The 21445-nt window shown below is 51.5% G+C and overlaps 7 protein-coding genes across 7 annotated transcripts; 4 read left to right on the forward strand and 3 right to left on the reverse strand.

Annotated features, from left to right (window-relative positions):
• Positions 1–3003: 3003 nt before the first annotated feature.
• easM-0 (Cytochrome P450 monooxygenase easM) lies at positions 3004–4066 on the reverse strand (the record flags this gene model as incomplete). Its single annotated transcript, XM_032024690.1, has 2 exons — positions 3004–3422; positions 3505–3667. 2 exons carry the CDS (start codon positions 3665–3667, stop codon positions 3004–3006), a joined length of 582 nt encoding a protein of 193 aa, XP_031878684.1.
• A 1425-nt stretch (positions 4067–5491) lies between these two features.
• lpqL (putative lipoprotein aminopeptidase LpqL) lies at positions 5492–7142 on the reverse strand (the record flags this gene model as incomplete). Its single annotated transcript, XM_032024693.1, has 4 exons — positions 5492–5766; positions 5876–6616; positions 6673–6980; positions 7039–7142. The coding sequence occupies 4 exons, from the start codon at positions 7140–7142 to the stop codon at positions 5492–5494; spliced, it is 1428 nt and encodes a 475-aa protein (XP_031878734.1).
• A 2995-nt stretch (positions 7143–10137) lies between these two features.
• On the forward strand, positions 10138–12112 carry CGGC5_v016149 (Vegetative incompatibility protein HET-E-1; the record flags this gene model as incomplete). The annotated part of the gene is made up of 2 exons (XM_032024694.1): positions 10138–11961; positions 12074–12112. 2 exons carry the CDS (start codon positions 10138–10140, stop codon positions 12110–12112), a joined length of 1863 nt encoding a protein of 620 aa, XP_031878735.1.
• A 777-nt stretch (positions 12113–12889) lies between these two features.
• On the reverse strand, positions 12890–13756 carry cpo-1 (Non-heme chloroperoxidase; the record flags this gene model as incomplete). Its single annotated transcript, XM_032024695.1, has 1 exon — positions 12890–13756. The coding sequence occupies one exon, from the start codon at positions 13754–13756 to the stop codon at positions 12890–12892; it is 867 nt and encodes a 288-aa protein (XP_031878736.1).
• Positions 13757–14646: 890 nt separating this feature from the next.
• Positions 14647–15787, forward strand: CGGC5_v016151 (uncharacterized protein; the record flags this gene model as incomplete). The annotated part of the gene is made up of 5 exons (XM_066153471.1): positions 14647–14990; positions 15051–15226; positions 15432–15483; positions 15559–15599; positions 15654–15787. The coding sequence occupies 5 exons, from the start codon at positions 14647–14649 to the stop codon at positions 15785–15787; spliced, it is 747 nt and encodes a 248-aa protein (XP_066007204.1).
• Positions 15788–16078: 291 nt separating this feature from the next.
• On the forward strand, positions 16079–16830 carry MEP (Peptidyl-Lys metalloendopeptidase; the record flags this gene model as incomplete). The annotated part of the gene is made up of 4 exons (XM_032024697.1): positions 16079–16318; positions 16373–16536; positions 16605–16727; positions 16785–16830. The coding sequence occupies 4 exons, from the start codon at positions 16079–16081 to the stop codon at positions 16828–16830; spliced, it is 573 nt and encodes a 190-aa protein (XP_031878738.1).
• Positions 16831–18514: 1684 nt separating this feature from the next.
• Positions 18515–20341, forward strand: FEN2-1 (Pantothenate transporter FEN2; the record flags this gene model as incomplete). Its single annotated transcript, XM_032024699.1, has 7 exons — positions 18515–19058; positions 19115–19197; positions 19250–19462; positions 19524–19709; positions 19779–19885; positions 19945–20084; positions 20145–20341. 7 exons carry the CDS (start codon positions 18515–18517, stop codon positions 20339–20341), a joined length of 1470 nt encoding a protein of 489 aa, XP_031878740.1.
• Between the last annotated feature and the right edge of the window lie 1104 nt (positions 20342–21445).

Consider the following 21445-nt stretch of genomic DNA (forward strand, 5'->3'; position numbering starts at 1 on the left):
TGTCTCCTATCACGTAGCTTCAGCAGAAGCGCATGCAATTTTCGATCGCGATGTCCGGGTTGTGTCGTCGCAGACAGTGGGATGTGGTCGTAGGAAAGCTGTCTGATGTTGTTCACAGTTGAGCTGGCGGAACGAACACGAGCAAATGGCAACAATTTTGGTTGCGACGTTGCGTCGTAATCAACTGTTTTCGCTTCGACAGCTCTTAGTACCTCAATCCCGGACAGTCTTGATTAAACTTTCGTCGGACCATAAGCCGGCCTGGCACGAACGCGGGAAGTCCGTTCGAGTCAAGTCAGTGGAGGCGGGGTTCGCTGGGCGGTGGCCGGGTGCGCTGAAGGGCCCAGGCCTCGTCTTGCGCTTTTCAGCAAGCTTTACTAGCTCAGGAGCAGGGCTGAAAATGGTTCAAGATGTTGCTGGTATGATCCTTGTTCGCCAGAAGCTGATGGTTGGGAGGATTGGGCAATGAGGCGTTCGCGATCTTGATGTAGGGATGAAGAAAGAGAGACAAGACGGAGATCTGAGGAGGGAGTTTGACAAGAAAACCGGGAAGCTGGGCCCTTGAGAAGAGTCTATGACCATCTCGACCGCCCGCTGAAGGCCCTGGGAGCGATTGCCGAGCTAAGACAACAGACACAAGAAGAACTAGTGTCTGGAATAGCGCGCCCAGGACCGGCAAGGTTTTCGCGGGCATGTCTCTTTTCTTCTTCTGTCTGGACTGACTGTGTCGCATGCATAATACGACAGCCCAATATGACTTGACGTGTTGCACTCGGATATGTGATCGCGCGCTATTCATCTCCCTCGCTTGCGTCCTCGTGCTCGTCTACCACACCCATGTCTGACAGATTCTGTCACTTATATCCTAGCGAAAGCTTCGAAGAGGGGAATCACGCCATGAGAACCCCATTTTCTGTTCTTTTTACTGTCGTTGACCATGAATCTAACATGCATTGGCGTGGGTCTCTCCTCAGTCGTATCGGCTCCACGACGGAAACTGGAGGGCTGGGTGGCGCTCATTGGGTCTCAAATGGGCCGTCGAAGCCGCTGCCGCCCATTCCAGGTGCCCGGTTAGCAGGCACTCAGGTAGGGCAACGGGTGATGGACCCCTGTCACTTCGTGCATCCCTTGCCCTGTCTCTGACCCATTGGTTACCTGACGGCCATGGATGAATGTGCCGGATGAATGCTGCTTAAGATGAGCTGAGAAGAATCATGATCACGTCCACTTTGGCTTCACAGTCCCGCGCTAAATGCCCCGTGTTCTAAACAACGGAAGCCCCTCATCCCTTCTCGAGTTTGGACATCAAGCTCCGGGCCGTCCCTGTCGATTCATCCCCGTATTTGACGTGTTCCCACGTGTGGTAATGATATGTCATTCTACAAGATGCAGCAGACTACTTTGCACAAATGTATCGCGAAATCAGTTGCAGATCCTTGCGACAGATTGAAAGCCTACAATCCCTCTATCGAGGCGGCTCAGGCGGACCCACGCTTTAGATGTAAGCCGGCGCCTTCGTCACGGAGTTGATGGAGATGCACCACAATTGGCCGGGCCATCGCAGGGGGCTTTTCTGGCTGTAACTTGCCCTTTTCGGTGGTGGCAGCGGAGCAGAAAAAGCAAGCATCAAGAGGCTGCCGCGCTCCCGCGTACGATCCGCGGTCGCACAGAATTGATTTTCGATATTTTGTCTCACTTCTCGATTTCCTCCCTGCTGTGCCACGTCAACATCCTGCAGATATCTATCAACAGGCGATGGGGGGCGAGATCTTGAGAAAAAAGCAACGAAGGGGCAAAAACAAGGTCCGTGACATTCGGCAAAGCACTTGAACACCAATGTACCACATCACATTTGACATGGCAGTCCACTATTCTTGTCATCTTACAAATGACCCCTCCAAAAGCTCAATCTCATCCACCCTCGCGTGTTCAAACGCCGCAATGAGCCACGCGGGGAAGAGAAGGGAGCAGCCGCTGGTCGGCGTTTTGCCAAGAACGGAGTTTGCTCCGACCCTAATGCAATAGAGACATTTCCTTTCACGCCGCGGTCGCTAATCCTAGATCATCTCGCATGGTGCATCGGTGACGGCTGCTTCTGTGGTCGTTGCAACGTTTCGAGAATGGCAGACGTGTCGGTGAGACAGTAGGCATCCGACGAACGCGGACTCACACACGAGATTCAGTTGGTATACAGCAGATCGCTGGATTTTGCATTCTGGCGGATATTTTGTCCAATGGGTCAGGGGCATCGCCCATACATGTATTATCCGTATCACCGTGACTGTATCGCATGTAGTTTCTGTTTTTGGTCCCTACCCCGGGGCTGTACCCCGATCCCGGGTTCGGTCTCCAGGCCTCGCCTTTGATGTCGTTTCTTGTGCCTTAACCTGGCTGCTCTCTTCTTCAAGTGAGCCTTACCTCTATGGTTGCCTCTTCCCTGCTTCTTCTCAACCCTACAGCCACTAAATTACATCAACCTACGTCTAGCACCACTGGCATCTATAGGATGAAGCGGGGAAAGCCTCCGAGTCAATCTTTTCAATCAATGCCAATGGCCAGAGACGCTGCGCTTGTGGAAAGCTGAAGTAAGCCTGCGTCTGTATCGCTGTACTTTCGGGACAAATGGATGAGACTCTAAAGCCCACCCCGAAGACTCCTTGAACTGCTTGAGTTTAAATGCGTTGATACCGCCGCTGTAAATATGGAGAATGAGCTTTGCAATCTGGCAAGGTGTGATATAGGTTGATAGCAACAAGGAGTCAAGGACGATAAAGACGATGATGACAATAATTATCCTTGTTATCAAAGTCGAAGCACTAGGAATGAGAGTGATAGGATCAAGGTTTGCCAAGAATTCGTCGTCTTCTTGAAGACTTGACAGAACGGAGAAGTTCACATAGGGTTTCGCGAGTCTATTTCTGTGCGCTACTGATTTGGAAGCCAATCCGTACATGAGAGCATCTCTACATATCCGCCAAATGAACCGAGCCATATCTCACTGCTTCAGATATCAATCTCCGGTATCCTAGACCGGTATGCCACAAGCGTCTCAGGGTCCGGTACGAACCGAGCCTTGGCCGCGCTCTTGGGCTTCTCCCCAACAATGTCCCAGTCGTACTTCATCAGCAGGTGGATGAGCGCAATCTTGATCTCGTTGCTGGCGAAGAAGCGACCGGGACAAGCGTGCTTTCCGTGTCCAAAGCTCAGGAACTCCGGACTTGTACTTACGAATTGCCACTTGTTCTCCTGTCCAGGCAGCTCTCGCATACGCAGAAAGCGGTACCCATCGAAGTCATCGGCATTTGAGCCAAAGATTTCCTTGTCGCGCATATGGAGCGTCGGGATCGTAATGTGACAGCCCTTGCGGATGAGGGTGCCGTCGGAGAGTGTGACGTCGTCTTCCGCATAGCGATTCATCATGTCTGCCGGTAGTTAGACTCGATGCGCTTCACTTACAGCGCGGGTTGAGGAGGTAGAGATCGCAGCGCTTAAAGATTGACTTACTCGGTCCAAGGATGTTTAGACGCTGACTCTCCTTCATACAGCTGTCCATGAGCTTTAACTTGTAGAGGCTAGTCTTCTCCCAACCTCCGTCCTCATTGTAAACCCGGATGATCTCCTCGCGGAGCAACGGAATATACTCCGCACTCGAGATCAGGTCGTACATAGTTGCCGTGATGACGCTCGAAGTAGTGTGGATTGCAGCGACAGTGAGGAACAACTGCCCGCAGACCACATCAAAAGACCGGTTTCCTCGCACATCGTCCAGCCACGACAGAGAATCCTGTGGTTTCTTGACATCACCCCGTGCTGCCCGGCGAGCAGCCAGCTCGGGCTCGATAATCTTCTTCGAGTCGCGCACAAGCTTGCGCAGATAGATCATCTCGGGGAGGAACCAGTGTACGACATGTCTCGTGAACACAGGCCAAGTGCGTAGGCGCTCTTGGGCTCTCATCATCACGATCGTAAAGCGGATGGAGATTTCGATCCACTCCTGGCTGTGGCAGACCCTATCACCCAAGAAGACGAGTGCCGACAGTCGGGCGGCTATGTTCGTTGCTCCCATGATGAACTTTGTATGCTTCCAGTCTTTATCTCATGTGAGCTTCTCGGTATGTTGAGGTGGTTTCGGGGTGCAGCGACGAACCTTTAGCGGCCGGAAGACTTTCGTCAACTACCGAAGCACATTCCTCGGACAATGACTCGGTCATTCCACCCAATGCCTGAGTAAGATTCTTCCTGACCGTGTCTTGGATGATGTCGCCTTCGAGCCCTGTGTGGAGGAAGTCAAGGCCTGGGTACTGAACCATGCCTTGCTGCAAGGTTCCAACCCGAGTAAGTATGATGAGCCTTTTCCAAATGAAAGAGTGTTCGTACCCGCTCAATGAACCCGCGGAATGACAGCCGGGGGTCACTCCGAATCTCGTTGGCAAATTCCTTGGCGAGCACAATGGATGGGCCAAAGTTACTCAAAACTTGGAAAGGGCGTCCGTTGAGCTATGTAGGCGTTTATTGGTATAAGCTCTAAGACTTGGGAGGTGCTGGTCTCACTTTTGCCGTGCCTTCCTTCAAGATGTCGAGTGCCTCGTTGTCCCATCTTTTCCGAGTTTTCGTGTAGAACCAGTCTTTGGGTGCTTTCCCTATCAGGGGGAAATCCGGGTAAGGCCCGTCTTCTCTGAAAATGAATTGTAGAAGGAGGTACAAAATGCCGATGCTGACAGTCACTGTGAACTCGGGCCTAGAGGCGTATTCCAAAATTGACGACATGACGGAACTCCGTAGAAGATAAGAAGAATAAGATAGTGCGTAGTTGAATGTTGCAAGTCAAGGACAATGGAAGTATGAATAGAGTGCCGTTGAGGCCAATGGTCTTATAAGAGTCGGAGGTTCTCATGTAAGACATCCTCTTGTATCCCATTCCCGCGCTGTCGTTGATGTTGGCGGAAATGGCAGGGATGCTCGTATTCTGATATGCGAATCCGGCAGCTTTCCTGAGCTCTCAAGTATTAACGATGTGGGGAATAATTCGTGGGATGACCTACCTTTCCATCCTTATTGGCCCATCATTTGACCACTGTCAACTTTTCCTAGAGCTGGCCACAGACCACGCACCACGGACGGCCTTTTCGTCCGAACGACCTGACTTGCACGGCTTCCCGCCCGGTTCCGGGCATCTCAGGGAGTCCGTGAGGCTATGTCGGCTCATCAAGGGGGATAGGCGTGTCCTCCACGTTCCCCGACGGCAGCGCCATCAGCCTTGATCACACAGGATGCCTAGGACGTCTATAAAATGGGACGCCACCCCGCACAGCTTCGCAGCTCACTCAAGTCACACCTTCATCCCATACGGACAACAGTTCACGGTTCACGATCCACAGTTACACAGGCTGAAAGGCATGGAAGACTTCATGTTCTTTTAGTTCTCAACACTATGTAGGTATCATCATGATATTACAGAATATGTGCTTCTAAGCCGTCTCATAAGCATCATCTAAACAACGTGGTCATCGCCGTGAGAGCAGCTCTTAGCGTGCTCAGCCTGCTCAGCAGCGAGAGCCCACTTCTGGAACTCGCGGCGGATAGCCTCACGGCTGCGGCGGGCAGGCGTAGTCTTCCTGCGACGGGGGAGACCCGCGGGCAGCTCATTGGCGAAGTCAGCAGCAACACGGGCAGCGGCCTTGGTGTTGATAGTAATGGCGTCCCAGTTGATGTTGTCGAGGGTGTCGCAAGCCAAGTGGTAGCAAGGGTCGGTCGGTTCACCGGCGCCTGTGAAGATCCCACTACTCGGGATTCCAAGATTGAGGAAGCCAACGTAGTATTTTTTTTTAGTTAGTAAATGAACAAAAAAGTTTCAACTTTAGAAAAGTGTGCATACCAGAGCTGCTGCCAAAGCCACCGAAAGCGGCGGGCTTGCCCTGGGCGGCGATGTAGTCGTGAATGGGCTGGGCGCCGAACTTGTCACCCTCGTTGTCGCCGAGGTAGACGTTGTAGACGGGATTGATGGAGCCAATCATGTCGTAGTTCCAGTAAAAGCGAATGGCGTCCGCCTCAGCCTCGGACAGCTGAGCAGTGTAGTAGAGAGATCCGACGAGACCGCTCTCCTCAGCGCCCCACCAGATGAAGCGGACCTTGTTCTTGAAGCCGGAGTACTTCTTGAAGGAGCCAGCGATCTCAAGGAGAGCGCTAGTACCGGAGCCGTCGTCGTTAACACCGGGTCCAGCCTGGACAGAGTCCAAGTGAGCACCGAGGACAATAACGTTGTTGGGGTCGCCCTCCTTCGTCTCAGAGATGATGTTCCAGGTCTCGCGCTCATCCCACTCAGCATCGACGAGGAGGGTGACCTCGAGGGTCTCGCCGGCCTTGAGGCGCTCTTGCCAGGCCGCGGCAACCTCGAGAGGGATGAGACCAACGGGCACCAGCAGGCCCAGGTTCTCAGCGCTCAAGGTGGCAGAACCGATGTTGGTGCCAGGAGTCTGGTTGTAGAGAATGACACCAACGGCACCCGCAGCCTTGGCGAGCTTGAGCTTGTCCGAGATGGCGCAGACACCGCGCTTGACGAGCGCGAGCTTGCCAGTGGCATCGATGCCTTCCCACTGGTCAGCGAAGCAGCCAGAGCCTGCGCATTTAGAGTCAGCTTGTGGTCATGCAGTTGTACGGTGAGAATTCTCTTACCTCGCTCATCATCGACAGGGGTGTCAATGAGGGGTGCAGTGTCGCCGTCTGGAAGCGAGGTCGGGTGGTTGTACTGAAGGGCCACAACGTAGACATCCTCGCCGTCGGGACCAGTGACCTTGATCTCACGGGTCTGAGCAAAGGTATGGTTGAAGTACTGGATCTTGGTGTCAAGCTGCTTGTGAAAGCGGCCCTGAACACGCTCGAGGATGTAGTCGGAAGACGCCTTGTAACCCGGAAGACCGAAGGCACGGTTGCCGCCGTTGTCCTTGGCAATCTTATTCAGGTTCCAGAGGTTGCGCTCGAGTCTGCGGGGAACGCGTTAGAGCAAGTTCAGATACGCCAATTGAACGGATTGGTACTCACTCCGTGGTCAGAATGTCGGCCTCGGCCTTGTCGGCGGTGAGGGGGTCGGTCGCGAAGGAGCGCAGCGCGAAGAGCGCCGCGGCGAGGGCGGAGGTGGTCTTCATCGTGAATGAGGAAGCTATTCCCAAGTTCCCAATTGACGGCACAAGGTGAATATTTGACAAGCTTCGGATGGATCCCAAGGAGCGGACTGATCAGCTAGCTAGGGCACTGCACATGGACTCGGGCGAGGCCAGGACATTTATGTTCTCAGAGGCCCATGCCGTCTGGGCATGCCAAGAGGTTGCTCGTCGTGCAGGCGTAATTGCGCGATAAGACGACATCCAGTGACAATGCAGTCAGAGTTGGGGAGAGCTCCGGTTCGCGTGGCCGGGCGAGCTCTGGGTAGCAAGGTTGTGCGCCGAGAAGCTGTGGCACCGCGAGATCCAATTCGAGGAAACGCACGTACATCGCAGCGCCACAATGACATCCCAAGAGGCTGGTCCCTGAGAATCTTGCTCGTTATCCCGGGTGCTGAGGCATCGATGCAGGCCGGGCGATGCTACCTCGGGCAGGTGAACGACGTCGGGTCGTCTTGGCAAGGACTTTTGCGAGGGACAATTGCGAATGTTGGTCCAAGAGTGAAGGATACGGTTGGCAATGCCGCTGTTGCTAGGACGCGGAGAGAAGGTCGGCTGCCAGGGGGGCGAACACAAGAAATGACAATGGGCGGAGAAGATCCCGGACAAGGGCAGCTTCTGGCCCACGGCGGCTTTTTCCTCTCTGGCGCAGTGGATCATCGTTGCTTCATCAGGCAGGTGCCAAGCCTTAAGAGAGGGGAATTTTCGATTAGTGGCTGACGAGCATGCCAAACGGTGCTAGGGTGTCGTTGTTTATTCGCAATAACGTTTGGGGGCACACCGTGATGAGGTCGGTGCTTAACATGACGATGTACACAATAGGGTGAAAGCACAGCCTGAAAAGTAACTTTCAAGAAGTTGACTCTAGCAGACAGAAACTTCATCTCCTAGGCATGCTTTCGAACTGACTCGTCTGAGCAGAATGGATGAAGAAACGCCCCGTTGAACGCCTCGCGAGAATGCGTGTTCACACTGCAGGCCTGCTCGTTTAGGTGCCTGCATGAGCACTGCATGTTTAACGTTGCAGTGCTGTACCGCCAAGAGACGACTTAACAGGCGAGATCGCGCCACCACTGAGAGCTTCATCCCAAGAGCCCTCCATCTTATCCCGCCCCCCGCGGAAGGAAAGCGATCGGTTCGTATGAACCGATGAGAGCCGTTTCAGCAAACATGATCGTCTTCATCAGCTCCCCAGCACTCAATGCCTCGTGTGTTGGTCACCAGCATCGTTCTCACTGTCAATTTGTGAGCTCGTTGTCAGTATTGGCTACGCGATTGAGGCGCTGGGCCAAGACGACGGGAAAGGAATGTGCTAGTCAATCGGAGAGGCGGCATACACTTGGCAAAAAACAAGACGCAATCAAAATTCTGGGCAAAGCGGAGAGGTCTTGTTGATTGATAGATATGAACCCTTGTTCTTTTGTATCAGCCGTGCCTTCAATTGCTGGTCCTAGTCTCGGCGTTGGCGCCGGGGTACAACCCCGCATAAGTGGGATACCGGACCGGCCATTTCGGTGTGCGGCAGTGAAGACCGTTCCAATCTTCAAGTGCCGCCAAAGTCTATTAGCGATACCAGATTGTGTGACCTGGCTTATGAAATATGTCAATGAAGTATTTATATAGACACAGATAAAATGATGCCATTCGGTTTAGTCTTATCCAACTATGTCGTTGTGCGCCAAGAAGATGTCTCGGGCGCGCTCCCAAGGTTGAGGTCACTCACATCATCACAAATGCTTCCTTTTGATAACTAAAGAGGTCCGAACAAGCTTTTCTACGTGCATTTCCAGTTAGATCATGGTTGGCTTGCATTGGCTAATTTCCATACTGCTGGAACGCCTCATGGCGCCCCGGGCCGTCTACAGAGATAGCTACATACCTTGATGGCCAGCTGTCCCATCCTGCCAACCTCTACGGCCCATCCGAAAACCCCTGCTTTTCACGGCCCGTAGACCGCACTCCTTCGATCAAGTTACTCAAGGGCAGCTGAAGAACCCACGCGGCTGAGTGACATGGACTGAAAACACCCTAGTCTTCAGCATACTTGTAATTCAGGAGCCTTGCTGCCCGGGCCGACACTTCTGAACATCAGAGAGGATTCGAATAGTATTATAACTACGATAGAGATGAAATTGGGAATAAAGATGATATGAATAGATTGAAGAGATCCTAGCCTAGTTTAATCAGTAATCACTAGGTACTCCCCCCAGGAAGTGAAGCCTTACCTCAAAGACCGCTCCTCGTGAGACCATTTTCACAAAAGCACCGCTCATACGCTTACCATCTTCTTCCTTTTTACTTGAGTATGTTCAACACTGTTTGTCGATGGTTCGTGTGGGATTGACGTGGCGTTACTTTGTCATACCTTATGGCACGGCGGTTGTTGCTTCATAAGTGTTGGAGCAATTTTAGTACCTCTGTCAATGATGAATGTTTATGTGGGAATTGAAGTATTCAACGAACCATCAGAGCATCGCATGCTTCCTGCGACACAGACTTCGTAAGGTAGAAGGACCGTCAGTCTCTAGAAATTATGGTGCCATGCTAGTCGGTCAATCCTTGAAAATTTGGAGCGAAAGAAAAAAACACAAATCTTGCCATCAAGTTCACCGTTGAACTTTCACGCTTCTTATAACCTACACGATGAACGTTTATCAACAAGTCCAACGCATTGGGTTGTCGCCGAGTATGGAATCTAAGGTACTGAAGCTCCTTTTCATGCCCAGATATCCATGGTTCCACTAGACAGGGGTAAGCAAATGCACAGCCTATGAGATTCTTTCATGCGGCAGGGGTTCAGTTTTCAGCTCCGATTGCTGCCTGGCTGTGGCTGTCAAAACGCGCATCTTCACTGCATCCACGGCTCGCTGTCTCTTTTCTTGGCATCCCTTTCCACAAGATATGCCCAAACAGATATATTTCAGCCTTCCAATTCTAAGTCTTCAACGAGGCCAAGTTAGTTCAATGCTAACCATCGAGCATGTGGCTCATCAACACACGCACACTCAAACTTGAGGAGTTCTTTGACGCTGCTGTTCCCGACTACGCCATCCTATCGCATACTTGGGGAAGCGACGAAGTCTCCTTCCAAGAGTTCAAGAGCCTCGATATCACAAGCGGAGACCCTGCAGATCTTATAATCAAAGACAGAGCTGGCTATCCAAAGATCATCAAGGCATGCGGGAAAGCCCTGGAATACCGTCTTCGATATGTGTGGGTCGATACCTGCTGTATCGAAAAAACAAGTAGTGCGGAACTGTCGGAGTCGATCAACTCCATGTTCAAATGGTACGAAAATGCACAAATCTGCTTCGCATACCTATCCGATGTACCGGCAACCCAAGACGCGACTGATCCGGCATTCGTGAACTCTCGCTGGTTCACAAGAGGATGGACGTTACAGGAGTTGCTCGCACCTCGAGAGTTGCTTTTCTTCGCGTCGGACTGGACTCTGATCGCAAGCCGCGAGGACACGGCGGCCTCCGTGAGCAATATTACAGGCATCGATCGGACGTACCTGGAATCCTCGATATCGGAGCAAAACACCCGCCTGAGATTGTTGACAGAGGCCAGTATTGCAGAGAGAATGAGCTGGGCAGCTCGGCGGACGACTACCCGAGTCGAAGATATTGCATACTGCCTCCTAGGTATCTTTGGGGTCAATATGCCTCTCATGTACGGAGAGGGTCAGAAGGCCTTCTTCAGACTTCAGGAGCAGATCTTGCAGACGTGCTTCGACTCGACACTCCTCGCTTGGAACCCGACAGATGAGCACGGACGGCCTCTGGCCTTTGATGAACTTGAACCGAGTTCTTCTTGGGCCTCCGCAATGAAGATGGTTATGGGGATGGGGCATCCTTGGTCTGCTCCCGAGCAACCCCACTCCAACGCATTGCCCATGGGTCTGTTGGCTCCAAGCCCCGGGTGCTTCCTGCTTTGCAACGACATCGTCGAATGCGAAATCGTGCTCGACTGGACCCCAACCAGCCGTGGCCTCGAAATTGAACTGCCGGTGTCAGACAACACCTGGCCATACGCCATCATTCCCTGTCGGCTGCGTAACGACCCCTGGAGCCTTCTTGCTCTTCCTCTCGACGTACACGAAGGCGGGGCATATTCCAGGAGCCCGCTTTCGGCCATGAGAGTCAGCCATCACACCTGGCATCAATGGCCCATGAGAAGGATTCTTCTGAAGACAAGGATACGTCCTAATTATGATACAGAGCCCGTACCCTCGTGGTACGTCTGGATTAACAGCTTGCCTCCAGAGATGGAAATTCTCGAAAGATACTCAGACTCAAAGCATTACGCAGCGGACACGCTAGTACCTGTGGTTTCCGAACGCGAAACACAGACCATCTCCAGCTCGCGGTTTGGAATTGCCGGAATGAAGCTCGAAACAAAAGCTTCGAACGAGAGGTTCTCCCTTGTCGTCAAAGTTACCAAGACGTCAGCCTATACAGATCTCGGCTCCTGGATCTGGCCCCGAAGGTGGCCCTGGAGGTCGAATAGTGACCTGTATCATCTGGAGTACTGCATCGCCAAACACGTCTCGCCCGATAAACTGATATCTTCGTGGAAACGCACGGGTTCGCTCAGGTTCACAAGGTGGTCTCTGGAGTTGAAGGATTCTTGCCTTCAATTCGAAGTCACGAAGAGAAAACTGCTTGACATCCCTGTCTTCGAAATCAACGTCAGGCAATCCCCAAAAGGGTACATATCACAACTACAATACTGCATGGGAAGATGTCTGTGGCTACTCCAGCTCATCATAAATCACGTACTGGCGATTTCGATGACCTTGGTGAGCCTTGTATTTCCGGTCTCGATCATAAATGCTGTTCTTTGGTGCAAGCATCTGGTTCCCTGGCATCTATCGCTTTTACCAATCACCCTCCACATGACAATCTTGGCAGGGATTTCAGGGGCGCTTGGAGGAACGCTGGGCGTTGTGATGTCCCAGTACATATGCAATAGCCAATGCCAACTAGGAGGTTTCTTAAACAGCCTTCGCTTTCTGGCTGCCTTTCTGGTGCATCTATTTGCCTGGGATGCATTGATGGCAGTCTACGCTTTCCACTTGCTACCTGTCGTCTCGTGCTTCACACCGAGATGGTCAGGATTTATCAGGAAGGGCAGGAGCGTGCTCGCCATCCTCATAGGTCTCTTCATGGGCCCCCTCATTTTCTGGTCCCCCTTAAACCCGCGCAGGGACTTCCCGCAAACCCTGGCACTGCTTCCCTTGTATATCCAGACTGCCTTGAGCATATCGGATGACATGCTTTATCGGAGGAAGCTATTTCATCTTTACCCAATAGCTGTCGCGTGTTGCGGACTCTACATGGTCTTCGTTGACAGCATGAACTTCGCGATCGAGACGAGCTGTAAGCCTCTGCTAGTTGACATGGGCATCTTTCTCGAAGCAACAGGCGCGGAAGGTTCGTTGAACGAGACACAAGAGAAATATGTTGGTCACTTGGCGGCATTTTTGGGCATATTTTTCCGAGTATACTTTCATGTGTGGCGACACTTGCTGGCGGAGAGTGTACTTGTTGTTGTCGACGCTTCTTCGCTTGTGTCAGCGGATGGGCTTTAGCCCATAAACCGTAATTGTTCTTACCTAAGTAGTAAGGGTTGACTACGCCTTTGTTTAAGCTGCAGAAAACATTGAAGTGGAGTTCTGTCTTCATCTATCTATCATACACAGCATCCAGCTACGTGGAAGCTCAACTTCAACAGTCACACAAGACGCCAATCTTGACGAACCACTTGTTGAGTCGCTCATTTACTTCTTCACTCTTCAGTTGGAAGAACCAGTGTCCTGAATCCTCCACGAGACCAACTTCGTCGAGTTCTGTGCTCGGGGACAGGTGACTACGTTCCGTGCTAACCCAGAACTCGCTGTTCCCCAGCGTCAGGCGTGGGCATTGAATCTTCTCATCATGCTGTGCGACGGACAATTCCCGTCGACCAATTCCTTGGGGTTCTCCTAAGCAAGCCGAGCACTGTGCTAGGATAACTCCCATATCCCCCTGCGCGGCACGCCTGCCAATCCAGGTGTTATGCCAGGCGGGCACTGTTGAAGGGTACAGATCCGGGCCGAAGAGCATGGCCAAGTTTTGGAGTACCTTTGTAGGATCGGTGAGGTATTCATCCGCAGTGGCAGCGGGGACGGAATGGAGCGGGTCGAGGATGACCATGGCGCGGGTGAGATCGGGACGCACCGACGCGAGATGGTAATCGATGGCAGTACCAAGAGAATGAGCAATCAAGATGACTGACTTGATGTTGAGATCCTGAAGAAGTGCAATGAAATCTTGTGCAGCGGTTTGTGGGTAGTAGTCGATGATTGAAGGGTCCGCATCCGGCCCGGGATAGGCCTTGATGTCCGAAGTCGGCGCCGGAGCGGAAGAGCGGCCCTGGCCACGAGGATCTGGAGTGATAACACGGAATCCGTGTTCCAGAAGAAATTGAACTTGCCAATTCCAATCGTGTAGGTCACACGTAATTCCTGGAATGAGGAGAACTGCTTGAGCTTCTTGAGGACCCTCATCCAAGTAGAAGATGAGAATGTTGTCGTTACGCTTGAAGAATGGCATGGTAGATGCAAAGAAATAATGTTGGGTCTGACCTCATGAGCAATCGAGAATGAAATCATGGATCAAGCATTTTATACTGATTTCAACCCACATACGAGTTGTTTACCTTAATTCAAGAGTGTTTGCCCTGAAATTGCAAAGTTATCACGAGGCTCGCCGGTTCCGATTGCTCCCGCGTGAAACCCGGGGAGAGGTCACGCACGTTTGCTTCGGGTAGTTGGTGACACCGATGCTGACGGCCAAGATCTATCCGCAGCGGAGACGAATCGCGCTGACAATCCGAAGGGCGCCAAATGGATTCTAAATCCTGCAGATGTCTTGTGCTAGTAAAATCATGAAGAACTGAGTCCAAATGCAAAAATCATGGAGCATCCGATGAGAATGCGACGCGTGGCTGTGCCAGCGCTGGGGGCCACGCTGTGAGCATTGGCATGTTTTGGAAGACGGGCAAACACCAACCAACCCATATATTTAGAGATATTACTGCTGTAATCAAATCTTGCAGCCAGGCAACGATTGAACGATCCAAACCCATGCTGTTGACCCTGGGGAACCGTCCCTTTTGGATAAGTGCTGACCGGATGTTTTCGCTTAGGGACAGGCTGAGCAGAAGCGCAGGGGTTAATCTTCTATTCCCAGCAGCTGTACAGGCGTTTTTCTGCGCGGGGGACCTATTGCTGCAGCCTGGAATGGGTCTAAGCCGCCTCTTCAATGCACCCTCCCGCATTGCAGGAGACCGGAGTTCCTCCATGTCTCTGGTCTAATTATCTCAACTCCTCCTATGATTGATCTTAAAATCGGAATTCTTCAAAACAATCCTTCTCTGGCTTTCAATTCTGGGTCGCCATATAGAGGTCAATTTTTAAGGTTATTTCCCCGGCGGCGGTATCATGGCGTCTTACGAACATACAACGCATGCGGAGCCTGCTTATGTTGAGAACGCCTACATCGAAAACGGCCTTCATCCCGTGCATCACTCCGACAAGATTGTCGGCGGGCCAATAGATCACCAGTACGATGGCCAGTATTATGGAGGATACACACAAATCAGCGCGGCCACGACACTCAAGGCAGAGAAGAGGATATGCGGTGCCCGGAAACCAGTCTTCGTGCTGTGGTGCATCATCGGCTTTATGGCGGCCATGCTGGTGATGGTTGCTGGCGTGTTTGGGGCTATGATAGCGAACCAGGATGCAAAAATACAGAACCTTCAACAAACAAATGGGGGTACAAGGTGAGTTATTAACGACAACACCCAAACATGCTTGGCGTCACCCAGCTAAGGCCTCATTAGAACTGCCTCAGCATCCGCAGCCGCCACGACCTGGGTCGAGATCTCCGATTGGGAGTACGTTGGCTGCTATCGTGATAACGATCAAAGAACCATGCGCGACGCGTACCAGAATTACACCACCAGTCAGACGAATCGACAATGCAAGGCGTTTTGCGAAAAGGATTACGACTACTTCGGTACCGAGACTGGGGGCGAGTGCTACTGTTCCAGCACAGCGCCAAGCGAAGACGCACTTTCACCGGCGTGGAATTGCAATGCACCCTGTAGAGGGAGCAGTGATGGAGAGATTTGCGGGGGAGGTTGGTTTCTGAGCATGTGGAAGAAGACGAAGAAGACTTGAATCTTGAGTGGCATATTAGGTCTACAAGACTTTCCGATCAGCGGGCGTTTTGGTCATGGGCTGTCCGGGACGGGATTCATTACTGGGTGTTCGGTGTGCTATGCCTCTTCCTACATACCCAATACTACTTACTGTTTGGCTGCATTGCTTAAATGACTGTTACAATAGGTCAACAGGCCCCTTTAATTGGCGCAGTCCACTGCACCAACGTGAGTCGATACGGCCATTGAAAGAAGCCCTTCAAACCCGCTGAGTCTGGCTAGCTTCCGTGCCTGTTGCCGGCGCCTTCCGAGACGGCACGCGCATTCCGTCCGCCAACGTCCGGGGCCCCGACACGGCTTCCGCGTATTACATGAGCGCCCCGGATGTGCTTGTAATATGTATGACCAAGGCCTGAGATGCGTCGCTCTCTACGACAACTTCCCGAATTGATCGAGATAGGATATTTGCATGTTCAATGGATGCTCAAATGATGGCGCGATACGAGAAAAGGTACAGCCGCCCGGCATGATGCCTCCAAATGGAAAATGCAACCCGAAAATTGTGTACCTTCCTAATGCATGTTTGCCAAGAATTGACGGTCAAGAAGATCTCCGCAACCTTAAAAACAAAGCACGCGACCTTGCGGCATTCTAGAATCTCATGATCAACACCTTGATCCATCTACTATTGTTTCGAGGTGATCAATATGCGTGTTCTTCACTTGGGCAGCTTGCTGTCCGTCGTGCCTGGCGCCTTTGCCGCGACCTTCACTTCATGCTCTAGCACTCAAATAGCCACTCTCGAAGCGGCGATCGAGCGAGCCACGAACAAGTCGTATGCAGCTATTGACCATCTGGAAGCCAACCCCAATGGCAGCGACATCCAGACAACATGGTACGGCACGTTTAGCACCGAGCGTTACAACCGTGTGTTGACCGCTTTCAAGGTAATTTCTTATCTAGCATCAAATATGCCAGGGCATGCTGACCGAATCGCGTAGAAATTCGCGCCTGATCTGGCCACGACATTCAGATATGACTGCTCCTGCACCAGCTCAGTCGTGTTTGCCACGATCGGTGGTACTTATGGCGACGTGAAGATTTGCAGTGTGTACTTCAACGAAGAACTGCTGCCGCCTACTGGACGTCATCGCAACCAATGGGAGTAAGTCCAAATCCAGTCAATATCTTTCACTTACCTAGATAAGAGAAGTTCTAAGCAATTTCTACTAGCACCATTATCCATGAAGCGACGCATTTCAGAGACGTTCTGGGCACTACTGACTACGGTTATGGTGTCGACTACTGCAAGCAATTTGCTTTGGAGGATCCCGAAAAGGCGGTCAAGAATGCCGAGTAAGTTATCAAAGCCTCTGAAAAAGGTGTTGGCCCAGGTTGACGTGTATCTTGCAGCAACCACCCCCGTTTCGCAGTGGAAGTGCCACCTTGGGGCCCTTAGAGAGTGATCCGATCTTGCTGCAGAGGAAGCAACCGTGGGTAATGCCCGAACTTCGTGCACATTATTCGAAGGAGCCGACAAGAAGTGGAAGCTGCTGACAAAATAAAACGTTAAACCCGTCTCCATAAAAGAGATAGCAGTCCCCTTTTGTAAATATTACCTACCAAGTATGTTGATAAAAGACGTGGCAAAGACATTAATCATATGGACATAACAAAAGCTCGCCCTTCATTCGTTCCAGCGCTCTTGTGATACCTACTCTTCCCTTCAAGACTGTAGCAGGAAGCAGGAAAGCCATTTGAGTTTGAGATCGCCTATTGTTCTTGTGCCAGAGCGACTACTTTGCCTGTGGCTATACTCAAATCACTTTACTGTCGTTGTCGTCGCTTTCTTCGTTGTCGTCGTCTTCTTCGTCGTCTTCTTCGTCGCCGTCGTTATTGTTATTACCCTTGTTGCTTTCTTCATCTTCACTTCTATCATCTTCATTAGTATCGCTATAATTATCCTCGCCCTTACTATCGCTATCGTTTTTATCGCTTTCAATAAGTAGTCAAGTGCATAGGAAACATAGCTGCGCATACATAGGAAGATTAGGCAGTCTCTTGATTTTAGGTACCTTACCTAGTTAGAATAACGATAAATACCTATAGTCAGCTGTTTGTAGAGGCTCTAAAAATAGATCTAGGCTCGAAATACAGCAAATAAATTGTAATTGTCCAGGGTTAAATCGCACGACACGTCGAGAAGTGAACATGAGCTTTATGTCATTACAAGCGCTAAGTCAGCGCAGACATGGTCTGTAAGCTTAAGCTAACTGTTGAAAGTGACACGTTGGAGGGCAAATCTTGGCTCAAGAGGCCATAGTTCTGTACTTCAACCACGCTTATGGGATTATTATTGGCGCAACTGAAGGCAGTACTGGAATAGCCACGGGAACACACGGGGCCTTCACAAGAAACCCAAGAGAAGATCTTAGTCGGGTGACAGTCGATCCGGTTGTATAAGGGAGTTCATCTAATGAAGTCCGTCTGAAGATGGATACAATGTTGAGGGTGTTGGGCACTGTGCAGCTTCTTACATGTCGACATCAAAAGGCTCCTGGGTGTGTGCGACGTGCATACAGCATGCGAGAAAACAACCTTCCGAGTAAGAAGCCTTTTCGTGGATTGAATTCCATAAATACACGTCTGAATGGATTCTTATCGGTATTGTCGCAAATACCCCCGAATAGCAGCCGGCACTGTGGCCGTGTTGCCATGGATGATAAGCTCGCAATCACCCCCGACTCTGTCGTCTTACATCCGCCGATCGACCCCACGATAATGCACCACATACGATTGGTCGACGCCGTCGGACAGCCCCCGACACCTCCCAACACCAACGAGATTCTGCAGCGCCATACTCAAAGAGACAAGAACGCAACGTTCTGGCATGTCTAGCGAGAGCTGCTTTGCCTCCATCGGGGATATGGTCCGGCTCTGCCTTTGGCATCCAGGCATGTTTGGTGCTATCAATGCATGGCAGACATGCCTCGGCCGTCTGAAATACGCTCCTCCGATTGCGCAACCTAAGCTAGTGTCGATGGAAGACATACATATGCTGCCATACTGCTGCCTTTGAAGCCGTCTGCCGTCGACACCGGCGTTCGCACTTTTCCCTCGCGGCATCACAACACGCTTAGACGATGGCGGAATCGCAACCTACGAAATCACCCTCGCGGTCCTTCCGCTCCTTCATTTGGGATACCGACACCCATCTCAAGAGCCATGAAGAACGAGTCCTTCTCCGAAAACTGGACTGGTCCATCCTCACCATCGGATGCCTGGGGTTCTTCATGAAGTACCTAGACCAAGGCAACCTGGCAAATGCCTACGTATCGGGGATGCAGGAAGACCTGAGAATGTTCGGAAACGAGTACACTTACGCCCAGACAGCATACACTTGCGCGTATGCCGTCATGCAAGTGCCGAGCACCCTCATTGTGCAGAAGATCCGACCAAGTATCTGGCTGGCTTGTATGGAAGTTGCATGGGGGGTCTTCACCTTTGCTCAGGCTGGCACTCATAGCTCCAGCCAGCTGTATGCGTTTCGGTTCTTCGTGGGCTTCTTTGAAAGCAGTTTCTTCCCCGTGTTGCTCTACGTGCTTGGGAGCTGGTATACGAAGACGGAGCTTGCTAAGAGAGTGGCCATTTTTCACATGACTGCACCCCTTGGCTCTGCCTTTGGAGGTAAGTGTTGATGAAAACGTCTATCTTTCAACATTGTTGACTAAGCCTTTTTGTAGGATATCTTCAAGCAGCAGTGTACAAGAGTCTTGATGGTGCCCATGGTCTGTCTGGATGGCGATGGCTATACATCGTTTGTGGAGTAAGTCGAAGAAAAGATCCGTGAAATTTCACCTCGATACTGATTAACCCAGTGTATGACTGTGCCCGTCGGTCTAGCGACGTTCTTCTTCCTCCCCGATACGCCATACACCACGAAGTCGAGGTTCCTGACCGCCAAGGAATGCGAGCTGGCTATCGAGAGAGTCCAAAAGGCTGGCAAGGCGGCACCTGCAGGAGTGACCTTTGCTACCTTCAAGCGTGTCTTATCAAAGTGGAGGTGGTATGCGTTCGTGCTGGGTTATGTGGTGAGTGCATATCAGGCGTCGTGCAGATGCGATACCAAGGTTGCTGATAAGGACGTTGCAGCTGTATGGCGAATCCTGCCAAGCCAGCGGCTACTTCGGTATCTGGCTCAAATCGGAAAACTACTCGGTCGTTGACAGAAACGTGATCCCTACCGGCTCGAGGCTGATCATGGCCTTTTGCGTCATTCTATGGGGCTTTTTGTCTGATTACACCGGCAGCCGTTTTGCGTTGATTTTGATACCTTTGGTAAGCCGCGCATTCGCCGTATCATTTGTGTGAAGATATCGGGATAATGCTGACTGATAGACGAAATAGATACTGGGCCTCATACCCAACGGCATCTTGGCTGTATGGCCTGCTAGTGTTCCCCTGAAAGAGGCCGCATTCCTCACGAGCAGCATACATTTGATGACAGCAGTGTTGTAAGCATATCAAATCAATTTCGGCAAGGAGCCTCTCCGTACTGATTAGCAATTCTTAGCTATACCTGGGCCAACGAAGTCTGCGCTGGCGACAACGAAGAACGCGCACTGGTCATTAGCAGCATGAACGGGATGCAATATGCAGTTGACGCCTGGCTACCTATCGTGATTTTCCCTCAAACCATGGCCCCCAGTTTCAGTAAGTCGCGAAAGATTGACGCAAAGCTGTTCTGCGTCCGCTAACAGCTTGGTCACTTAGGACGTGGTTTCCCCGCTACGTTCGGGTTCATCATCGCCGCGATAATTGCGGTCATCAGCATCAGACTCCTCCTGTTGCGCGAACAGAAGAGGAATCCCGAAGCTCCAGAGACTTCTCTAGAGGCTGGTGTTGTTATTGAGCACGACAAAACGGCAGATAGCGCAGGAGAGGCCGATAGAGCCACTGAAAAGAATTAGAGCATGATGTTTCTGTCGCGCGGAGCGATGGCAAACTACCGAGTGATGGTCGGTATCGTGAGTGGATGGAGGTTCCGTGATTGAGGATTTGGAGGCGCAGCAGGAAGTAACTTCCAGGCTCAATGCCATTGTCATTGAGGGTGAATGCTTCCTTTTGTAGGCGTGAATGGGCAGGTCAGCGCTGATTTACCAAAGCATTGCCGTCCGATATGGGACTTGTGGCTTGGTCGTTTTGGGGACATCGGAAAGAAGAGCCTTGCCCACGTCATATTTTGTCAATCAAAGATCAGCAAACGCTGTGTAACTGCCCAGAATAAGCTTGTTCAACCAACTGCCGTGTATGTCTCGTAAAGTCGCAATCTCATTTGCTGGTGAACATCCCACCGGTACAACCACCCCCACGAAGAACTCACCACCAGCAATCCATCTCGCCAGACTGATACCACAATGACTCGAGACTTCCACTTTCGGCGACACCGTCGATCCATTGCCTCACCAACTTGGAAATCCTTCGGCAAGGTTCTTCATGCAGTCCGGCAGCTCGTCTCATGTCAGCTTAAGCTCAAGCCGTGCGTGCGAGGCGAACGCCAGTCAGTTGACAGCAGTTCGCTCATCATTGCCAAACCAAAGACCAAAAGCTCGGGACAAGCTCCAAGAGCTGCGATGCCCAATCAGGCAATCCTGGAGAACTATGCATTTATGCCCTCGCAGCCTTATTATGCTTCGGCGCTCTCAATTGGGCATCACTGGGAAATTCACAGACCGTGCACTCCTGGTAAACCACGCCTCTCTTGCCAGGATGCTTCATGTAACTCGTCGAGTCGTCTCGGATTATTCGCACAAGTGACCCCGCAGCCGGCAGTTCCGAGTTACGTGTTTCACCGAGCTACTTAAGCTTCGACAGTCCAATATTGATAAAGCTAGCGGCGCAGGGAGGAATTTTCCAGAGCTGTTCTCATCTCATTCCATCTCATTCTAGCTGCATCCTTCATCGCAAAGACGGCCAAATCTCACCTTCAACCTGCAGCTAGGGCCAGTTCTCATCATCGCGATATCGAGCGCGACCGTGGTTTGCGATAAGACTCTTCTCAACCGAAAAGAACG

Source organism: Colletotrichum fructicola (assembly GCF_000319635.2).
Source record: "Colletotrichum fructicola Nara gc5 chromosome Unknown KSG_Nara_v1_contig10, whole genome shotgun sequence".
Classification (NCBI taxonomy): domain Eukaryota; kingdom Fungi; phylum Ascomycota; class Sordariomycetes; order Glomerellales; family Glomerellaceae; genus Colletotrichum; species Colletotrichum fructicola.